The sequence below is a fragment of the Myotis davidii genome, unplaced genomic scaffold (genome assembly GCF_000327345.1).
Source record: "Myotis davidii unplaced genomic scaffold, ASM32734v1 scaffold449, whole genome shotgun sequence".
NCBI classification, from domain to species: Eukaryota; Metazoa; Chordata; class Mammalia; order Chiroptera; family Vespertilionidae; genus Myotis; species Myotis davidii.
This window is the reverse complement of record NW_006383007.1, coordinates 87,526-97,895: the sequence shown is the minus strand read 5'-3', so window position 1 is coordinate 97,895 and position 10,370 is coordinate 87,526. Positions and strand designations below refer to the sequence as shown.

The 10,370-nt window shown below is 53.0% G+C and overlaps 1 protein-coding gene across 1 annotated transcript in view; it reads left to right on the top strand.

Moving 5' to 3' along the window:
- The first annotated feature begins 510 nt into the window (after window positions 1-510).
- The window catches only part of RIN3 (Ras and Rab interactor 3), an 88,129-nt gene continuing 78,269 nt past the window's right edge, over window positions 511-10,370 (top strand). Inside the window, exons 1-3 of the mRNA XM_015557638.1 lie at window positions 511-530; window positions 788-989; window positions 10,184-10,301. Coding sequence (XP_015413124.1) covers window positions 511-530; window positions 788-989; window positions 10,184-10,301 — 340 coding nt within the window. The remainder of the gene's footprint in view (window positions 531-787; window positions 990-10,183; window positions 10,302-10,370) is intronic.

The window sequence follows — 10,370 nt, the reverse complement described above, 5'->3', positions numbered from 1 at the left end:
TGCACACCCCACACTGGGGATTAAGCTTGCAGCCCGGGCATGTCCCCTGACCGGGAATCGAACCACCACCCCCTGGTTCATAGGTTGACGCGAAACCACTGAGCCACACGGGCCGAGCTTGACCACCCATTTTTCAGAGCTCAGTTCCCACATGTAGCTACGGTATCAGACAGCACAGTTTTCTGCCTTGATCTGGGTTGTAGCCAACAGGTATAGACACTGTAAGAATTTGTCTAACTGTATGCTAGAGACTGGTGCATTTCACTGTGAGTAAGCTACATGTTCACTAAAAGGGTTCTTAAAATCCTGTTCAGAGTTCTGCTCGAATGCACCCTCTGGCTCATCCCTCCCCCAGGCCTCTAAACCACCCTGGGCTGGGATTAGCTACTGCCCTCACATTGTGTTTCTGTGAGCTTCACTCCAGTGTTGTCCTACAGCTGGTTGTTTCTATCTATGTTTAACCCATCCTATATAATAAAAGCCTAATATGCAAATCAACTGACTGGCGGAATGACCTTCCTGAACGACCAGTGGGCGAGGGTGGGGCCTTGGGGCCACGAGGCAGCCAGGGCTGTGAAGGCCTACCCTTGCATGAATTTTGTGCATCTGGCCTCTAGTTTTGTTGTAAGCACCGAAAGGTGAAGAGTTCATTCATTTTTAACACCCTCGGGAGCCACTGGCTTCCTGGATGCTAAATTAAGTCAGCAGGTTGCATTGAGCCCCCAGTGGTTCTCAACCCCTCTCCATGGGGCTGCAGAATCAGCTGACCATTTGATTCTGTTTTCAGTCCTAGTCCAGAGGTTGATAAAAGAGAGGAAGAGGAGAAGGAAGATGGCATGGGGCCTTGTCCGCCAGTCACCCCGAAGAACTGCCTTGCTCCCCGGGGCATCAGCGTCCTGGAGAAACTCGTCAAAACGTGCCCGGTGTGGCTGCAGCTGGGCCTGGGCCGGGCTGAGGCGGCCAGGATCCTGCACCGAGAGGCGGCCGGGGTGAGTCGGGGGTCTCTTCATCTCATAGTCAGTGGTGCAGGTACAGCTATAGGGAGCTGCACATTAGCTTTCCTTGCTTATGTTTATTAGCTTCCCAACCGGGGTGATTTTTCCAGAGCTCAGGCGTGAGTGGGGCCTGGTGGGAGGGCTGGTTTCTGTTTGGAGAACAGGTGTCCCCGCTGGAGCGCAGGGCAAGTGTGACTGGGTGGGCCCTCTGGGCATTTGGGCACCGGAGGCAGATCTGACTCTTCGAGAACTGAGCCCGGTGTCTGGGGACTAGAGAGAACCAGAACCGGACAGACCTGAGAAATCACTTTACACCCCGAATTTACACATGAAAATAGGGGCTGTGCGATGGGGCCACAAGATTTCTTTGGAATCAGGCTCTGTGAGTTGAGCAAATGCTCACATTTGCTGAGTCTCACTTTCCCCCTTTGAAATGGAGCCGTGAATAGCACTTTCCTCCCAGTAGGGTAAGCCCCACACGGGGAGAGGGGCCGGTGGGCAGGAAGGGTGAGTCAGCGCTCACCCATGCCACCTCCACCCACCCCACGCAGTTTTTCTTACGTACCCCTTCCCTTCTAAAAAAGAAGGTACAGTTAATTTGTTCAATTATAAAAGGGATATGCATGTTCACTGCAAAAAATAAAAATAAAACTGGACAAAAGTGATAAAATAAGAAGTCTCTTATAAAGTTCTTTGCCACCAGTTTTTTTTTCAACTAACCCAGTTCCTACAAGTCTTTTATGCTTGTATTTTTTTAATGACATGAAATTCAGTGAACATAAAAGCAGCCATTTCCAAATGCACAATTTAACACATTCACAATGTTGTGTAGCCACCACCTCTATCTAGTTCCAAAACACTGCCTCACCCCAAGATGAACCCCTTAGCCCTTAAGCAGCCAGTCACTTCCCAATCCTCCCTCCCCAGGCCCCGGCAACCACCAGTCTGCTCACAGAAGTCACTTTTGCTAGAAGTGCAAGTGTTGCTCTCCAGCCCTTTTCCATGGAGAGTCTCACATCGATGCCAGCTCGTGTTCACTAAGTACTTCCTGTTCCAGGCAGTCGTCTAAGTCCTTCCCGTGAATCAGTACAGTTTATCCTCGCAGCGACCCTCTGGGGCAGGAAGGACTATTCTGCCCATTTTACAGATGAGGTAACTGAGATACAAAGTTGAGTGACTTCCCCCGGGTGACACAGGGAGTGAGGCCCCCGCTGGAACTTGAACCCCGGCAGTCTGGGTGCTCCGGGGCTGTATAGTACACACACGTTTTATGTGACGCAGACGGAATCGTATCTTTCAGCCATTGGGCACTTTTGTGGTCCTCACCTTCTGTGTCGTCTGTGATGCTGCACTGTGTCCGGGGACTAGACCACGCTCATTAATTCATGGGCTGGGTGGTCAGTGGACTCCTTCTCACTTTGGACGAGATAAAACCCATCGGGTTGGCAGTGGTACCTGGAAATAGAAATGACTGCCACGTATGGGGCCTCCAGCAAAGTCCCTGAGTTGGAGCAGATGCGCCTTCTGTTCCCTGCTCTGCCCTTCCACCCCACTCTGCCCCAGGGGCTGCTGTATTTTCCAGCAGAAGCAAAGCCCTAAACTCATGCTCTGCATAAAAGACTGGCCAACTTTACCCAACGCTGCATTCGCCTGATCTCATTCATCCTCACAGATCTGTCTCTGGTATCAGTGTCCCCATCCCCAGGGGGGAAATGGAGGCACAGAGATTTGGGCCACTGGCCTGAGCTCACAGCTAGAAGAGCAGAGCCTGCAGGGCATGGCCTTCAGGGATGCTGGGAAGACCCTTTGCTGCATAATGTCAGCCCCACGGAACTGTCCAACCCCCCCCCCAACCCCCCCGCCCAAGTGCAATGCCTTCAGTGTTTTTAAAGATACAGATATTGTGTAGGTGGTCCTCAGGCTGTGAGCGCTCATAGGGTCTTCTAAGACCACCTGGACCCACTCCTCCTGGCACCAGTGAGAGACGGTGCTTCACCCAGCCTGAGGCCAGTGGTCAGGAGAATGGAGATCCAGGCCCTTTTTGCCCAAATATCTATGTGACCTTGACCATGTCCACCCCTTTCACCACTCCCCTTCTCCCCTCCCTGCAGCCTGCTTCTCTCTGATAAGGTGGGAACATATCGGCCCAATTTTTATTTTATGTGTGTGTGTGTGTGTATATGGAGAAACAAGGCAATCAAAAAGCCACCTTTATTCATCCTACACCCAAATGTGTGTTTGTTTTATTTTTAGGAGTGTTAGATTTATAGAAAAGTTGCTAAGGGAGTGTAGAGGGTTCCCTTATAGATCCCTCACCCGGTTTCTCTTGTTGACGTCTAACATTATTCAATGTCACAATGAATGAACCAAGACTGATACATCCGTGTCAACGAAAGCCCACAGTTTATTCAGATCCCCTTAGCTTTTGCCTAATATCCTTGTTCTGCGCCAGGATCCCTTCCAGGGCACCATGTCCTCGCCGTGTCTCCTTGTCATCATGTCGCATGGCTGTGACAGGTTCTCAGACTTGGTTTTTGATGACCTTGACGGTTTTGAGGAGCACTGGTCGGACATTTTGTAGAATGCCCCTCAGCGGCGAGTCGTCCGATGGTTAGACTGGGGTTATTCTCATCACATCATCTCAAGGGCACATTGTAGCAACATGATTCGTCACTGTTGATGTTGACCTTGGTCACCCGGCTAAGACCATTATTTGTCACTTCCTCCACGGTAAGGTTGCTCCTCTCCCCCTTCCATACTGTCCTCTTCAGAAGGAAGTCACTGTGCACAGCCCACGCGTAGGAAAAAGTCATACTCCACCTCTTTGATTAGCCACATAAATTATTTGCAATTCTTCTGCATAAGACATGTGAATCTTCTTCCCCATTTACTTATTTATTCAGTCATTGACTTATACCAATATGGACTCTGGACATTTATTTTATGCTGGGGGTTACAATCCAATACTACTTTATTTTGTTGCTCAAATTACTCCAGCGTTGGCCACCAGGAGTCTCTCTGTTGGCTCCTGTGTCCCTTGGACTTGCCCCCTTGTGTATGGGTTTTGTTTGTTTGCTCATTAGTTTTTTGGAGCCCTCCCTTACTTTCCGTCACTACCAGATGCTCCAGGCTTATCTTGTGTTTTCTTGTGTGTTCTTGTTAATCCTTACCCAAGGATATTTTTCCATTGATTTTCTTTTCTTTTCTTTTTTTATTGAGAGAATGGAAGGGAGGGGGATAGAGAGAAACATCCATGTAAGAGAGACACATTGATTGGTTGCCTCCCGCACGTGCCTGGACCAGGGCCGGGGATCGAGCCTGCAACCCAGGTATGTGCCCTTGACCAGAATTGAACCTGGGACCCTTTAGTCCTCAGGCCAATGTTCTATCCACTGAGCCAAACCAGCCAGGGCTCCCCCTGCAGGGGTCGTTCAGGAGGCAGCCGATCAATGATCCTCCCTCCTCAAATATGTTTCTATCCTATCTCTCCCTTTATCTCTGAAACCAATAAAAATATATTTTTAAAAAACTACCACATCTCAGCCTCAGCCTTAGAAATGCTGATTCTTTGGTTTGGAATGGGGCTCAGGCATCAGTGGGCTTTAAAAGCTCCCCAGGTGGTTCTGTTGGGCAGCCAGGATTGAGAAAGCCCACTCCATGCTATGATACAACTACAGCGTCAGCCATGGGAAGGTGGGCCACATGCATCCAGAGTGGGCTCCGGCCACTGGATCACCGGCCTCCACAGGCATGGAAGCCCCTGCACCCGTCGCCACTGGAAGACTAGCCACTCCGTTCCTGCCCTGATGGGCCTGATTGGAAAATCTCCCTGAGCAACTGGAAAATAGTCCCAAAATAACGAAAGTGGAAACGCAGACAGCTCGGGATGGTCCAGGCCAAAGCGGCAAGTGAACACAAAACCATTTAGAGTGTTGGGTTTTCATACGTTTGTGTGGAGAGGAGGAGGGGCGCAGTGGCTGCAGACTTCTCTCACTAAGCATCCCTGTGCCAGCTGTTACTGAAATCAGCTGGTTCCTCCAACCCCCATTGGCAAAGGTAGACAGGGAGGGGCTTCCGGGACCCTCTGACCCTGCCTCTGGCACTGCAGTCATTTACCTGTGAAACTAAACTCACCTTTGCGAAAGCCTCTCGGGGTCTGGGAAGGACCCCAGGTCACTATGCTGGGACAGGACCTGGGGTGGGGAGTATCCGACCCATGGGCCTTACCGCAAAATCCTCGTAGAGGGAACAGAGGAGTCTGAAGCTGCATGTTTATCTACCCCATGGCTATGTCACTGCCTTCTGTTGCTTAACAAACTGCTCCAAAATTCAGTGACTTAAAACAGTCACCTTTGGATTTGCTCACAATTCTGTGGGTCAGCAGTTTGGGCTGAGTTCTGCTGAGCGGTTCTTCTGCCGATCTCTCCCGGCGTCAGCATGCAGCCACATCGTCTGGCAGTGTGACGAGCTGGCTGGCCTGAGATGACCTCACTCACATGTCCAGCGGTTGTGCCTGCTGTGGGCTGGGCCAGCAGACTCCAGCAGGCTCACTCAGGTGTCTTTACCTGGCTGTGGTCCGAGTTCTGAGCGTGGAAATTGACATGCCTCTGAGGCCTGGGCTCAGAACACCACAGCGTCACTCCTGCTGCATTCTTTTAGTCCAGGCAAGGCCCAGGGCCACCCTGCCAGGTCTGGGGAAATAGACGTGCCCTCTGGATGAGAGAAGCTGCGAAGAATCTGTGGCCATTTTTAATCTGCCACTTCGTGAATGGTCTTTGAGTCCTTTTTCTATCTCTTTGTTTGGATAAAGATTCATCGTTATCATCCTCTTTTCAATAATTATTTATCAAATGAGATGATGCATATAAAAATGCCTATAAAAATCTTAGCATGTGGTTTAGTGCTCGGTGAATGCTAGCAGTTTATCTGAATAAGTATTATAATTTAAGTGCATACTCTGTGCCAGGCATTTCACATACACAATCAGCACTCCTCACAGCAACTCTGAAAGACAGACATGATTACTTTCATGGGCAGATGAGGAAACTGAGGCCCAGAGAAGTAAAAGGGACTCACCCACAGACCCATAGCTAGTGAGTGGCAGGGCTGGGATTCTAGTCGCACTGCACCTCCCAACAGCTACCTGCAGTGGGTAGAGAAAGAGAAGCAACGGGGGCTGGGAGAATTTGCACACGGAACCCCCAAGGGTGTTGGAGGAAGAGCTCTGGGTGGCCCACCCAGCACGTTTGCCCGCTCTGTGGGAAGCATCTCCTTAGAGGATAAGCAGTGGGCACTCGGTGAAGGTGGGGCCCAGGGGAGCTCACACAGGTGGTCTCCCTCCTCGCAATGACCTTGGCTGCACTCCCCGGGTGTAAGCCCAGGAGACTCGCCGGAGCTTAGAATGCTTTGCAGGGGTCACTGCTCTGGCTTGTCTCCCGGTTTGCTGCACAGGAACACAGTTTTGATGCCGCGGTTGCTTCCCAGAAGCGGCCCTGTGACTAGCTGCGCAGCTAAACCTCCCTGAAGGGGAAGGAGGAACAGGCCGTCTTATTCCAAAGGACAGTGGCCAGGGCAGACCATCGGCTGGGGTTCTGCCCACAGCGGGCACCTGTGAGGGCCCCTCCCCACCTGCCCCCACTAACTCGCAGCCTCTTATACCCGCAGCCCCCTTCCCCCAGTGCCTATCTTGGCTCTTCAGAGGAGAACCCCAGGCCTTGGCCATGGCAGAGGAGGTGCTATGTGAGGCTGTAGCCATACGGACAGAGGTGGGAGTTCGGGTTCAGAGCTGAGGGGCTTTTCAGAGACCAGCCTGGGGAGCTTTCCACCCTTCACACCACCCCCGAGGAAGTAGATAACACAGGTGGTGGCAAGAGATAAGCGAGATGCTCACGGTGACACCTGGGCCTGCATCCTGTGTCTGCACTTCCTGTCCACATGGCCTTGGGTTTCTTTGATCTGTCTGTGCTCCACATCTTCATCCATCAGAGGGAACAGTAACAGTACCAACGCCATAGGGCTGCGGTGAGAACTGGGTGATGCCCGGTGTGAGGTGCCTGGGCCGGAGCGCAGGTCTTAGCCGCTCTTTTAACTTGTGGCTCCATACCACCGACTGGACTGCTCTCTCCAGGAAACCCCTCCTTCTTCTTTGCTCTTCTTTGCACAGTAAACACGTGTGGTTCTAGATGGAGCCTGGGACTGGGAGCCTGAAGGACAAAGCCCAGCAGCAGGGTGGGGGGTGCGGTTGTCTGTGGAGACCCCCTTGTTCCGTGGGGCATGTTCCTGTGCAGTATCTCAGTTACTTCTTCCAACCCGGAGAGCTTTGACTTCCTTCCTTGCTTCTGTAGGTGATCTTCGGTGTTAGTAACCCCATTTGCAGACCAGAACGCTGAGGCTCAGGGAAGCCACGGAATTTCCCAGGCCCCCAGAACTTGTAGCTGGCTGCTCCCCTGGCTGGTCGCTGACAAGCCCTCATGCAAGCCCCCAGGCCTCTCCTGGTGGATCTGGGCCCATCAGCCTCCCTGCACACCAATGTGTCACCAAGCGGGGGCTCATCTGAAGTTCAGGGTCCAGAGGTCTATTAGGGGGCAGGGAGGCTGCAGTTCCAACCCCCTTTGAAACTCAGGGCCCACCAGGAGTCACCTGTTAGCTTAAACTCATGTGCGGTAGCGAGGGGCTATTTGTGAACAACAGAAGACACTCCTGTCCTATCACTCAGGAAATTCCAGGGGTTTCTGAAGCTTTGCCAGGAGAGGGGGACAAAGGCCAGATGTATTTTCGTAAATCACCCCCACGCTCGCTCGTTCTCACACACACACCCTCTCGCCTGCTCCCTCGCTCACTGCTGGTTCCCACTTGGTCCTCTGAGGAAGAGGCAGCATGACCTCTTTTCTCTGAAAGACCGCGTGCTGCTGGGGTCAGCTCGGAGCAAGGCCAGGTGTGCTGGGAGCCCAGCGTCGTCCCGGCATCTGGGAGTGAGCCGCCTGCCTGCTGGGTCCCCTGGGGAGGGCCCCACCAGGGCGGGCCCCTTTGCAGGCAGCATCCCGCCTGCTCCTCATTTCTGCCCCTGGAAGCCTCCCTCCCATCCTCCTCTGTCCGCTCCGAGTTCTCACGCCCTCTGCATGCTCCAGGAGAGGGGCTGGTAAACGCATTGCCAGCCCCGTTCAGTGACTAAGGGGTTCTTGGTGTCACTGCTCCCCAGGGGATGGGCACCCGCAGGGAGAGCACAACCTTCAGGCAAGGGCACCCTCTGGGCTGGGCGGAGGGTAGTGCGGTGCTCGGGATCCAGAAGCTAAGGCCTGAGCTCAGATCCAGGCCCAGCACTTACGCACCTGTGGCCTTGGGCATGATTAATTCCCCCGGTTTCCTCCCCTGTACAATGGGGATACTAATAGCACCCACCCCCACGGTGTCAGTAAGAGAATTAACGGAGACCATGGAAAATAAGGAACTGGCGATAGGGCTTGGGGCGGAGGAGGGAGGCAATATGAATTAGCTGTTTCTATCAATAGTAACGATCTATAATAATAAAAGTGTAACATGCTAATTAGACCGGATGTCCTTCCGGAGGAAGCCCGGGTCCCAGGTGCCAGAGGGAAGCTGGTGCCGGCACCTGGGGGAAGGAAGACCTACTTTTGCATGAATTTTGTGCACCTGGCCTCTAGTATTATTGTAATGATTCATTAACAGTTATAGCAACATTGTATGAATAACAAAGAAATATGATCATAATAATAGTAACAGTAACCACGGCAGAGAATTTGGAGCATCACCGGGGGCTGGTAGGACAGTGGGCCTTGGTGAGGAAAGGGGGGGGAAGGGCCATCTCGGTGGTCCTCCAGAGCCCCTCATGTGTGGGCCACGTCTCAGAGCTGTCCCAGCCCCCTCCCCAGGGCCCCCCACCTCACCTTCCCTCTGCAACTTTGGCGGGACTCCTGGTCTTCCCAGCTCTAGCCCGGGTGCGTGGGGCCTGACAGAGGGAAGGTTCGACCTGGGTGGGATGCAGGGGGCGGGAATGGGGGCTCAGTGACTAAGTCCTTTCTCAGGGAAGGAAGGAATGACCTTCCTTGGCCGAGGACACCCAGCCCCACTCCTCGGGGGAGGCTGTGCCCCTGGAGGCTGGGGATATTCTAGAAGGTGTCAGTCATCACCTGGAAGGAGGGCTGAGCTCGGGTAGGGCTAAAAAGGACATTTGAAACCACAGAGTTTGTGAATGAAGCAGGGACCCCTCCCCAGGATGCCGTGGGAAGTGCAGCCCCTTCATTGAGCAGAAGCTCTGCAGAAGCAGAAGCGAGGTGGGGATGGGGGCTCTGTAAATGCCAGCTCTGGTTTAGATTCTGGTGACGCTCGGTTACTAGAGAGAGACGCATCCTCCAGGCTGAGAGGCAGCGTCTCATTCGACCCCAGCAAACCCCCAGGAGGAGAGAAGACAGGGCCCACCCAGTGCACCAGGCCCAGAGGGGTATTTGCTCAGTCATCACAGCAGCCAGAGGAGAGGGGTCCCGTCAGGACCCGCGAGTGCCTCTGTTTCTTCATCTGTAAAATGGGGAGAACAACACAGCTCACGTCAGAGGGCTATTGATAGGAAGGAGCCAGTGAATGTATGCAAAGTATTGATAACAGTTCCTGTCGCAGAGACAGCTCTATGGTAATTATTAGCTATTTTTATTTCTCTGGGGAAAGTAGTGTGAATTGACCCATATCTGCGACCGCTACCATCGGCCTCCCCAGGGTGTATATGCTGTGTGACTTGTGGGGACAAGTTGAAATCCAACCCGACTCCCGAACTTTAGAACTTTTCTAAGTGTGGATTCTGGACCACCACCCAGGTCAGACTCAGCTGATTCCGAACACACACCCCCAACCGAACCAGCCTCTCTGAGGTGGGACATGGGACGCTGCAGGTTCAACTCCCCTTGCCTAACTCTGTCTACAGCACAGAATTCTTTGGGAAACGTCGATTTAGTTGAACCCCGCTCTGTGGGCAAATGAGAAATTGAGATGCAGGAGCCAGGGGTCATGGGCTGGGTGACGCGTGGCTCGTTGGCCAGAATCCCCCATTCTCCTGAGAGATGCTTGACTGTCCACCCTGCCTCCTTGTTTCTGGAACATTCCAGATGACTTCCATCTCTCTGTTGTCCTTCAAACCTCCCCCCACACATTGGACTCACGCAGCCCCTTCTCTATTGCAGACATTCCTGGTGCGCAGGGACAGCTGCTCGAAGCGCCTGGTGCTCTGTGTCCACTTCCCTTCCCTGAACGCGGGCTCGTCCGAGGTGCTCGAGTACACCGTCAAAGAAGAAAAATCGAGTGAGTACCGTCCTTCCGCTCTGGCCTCCGACCACAGCAGCAGATGCTGCAACCCTAACCAGAACCCCC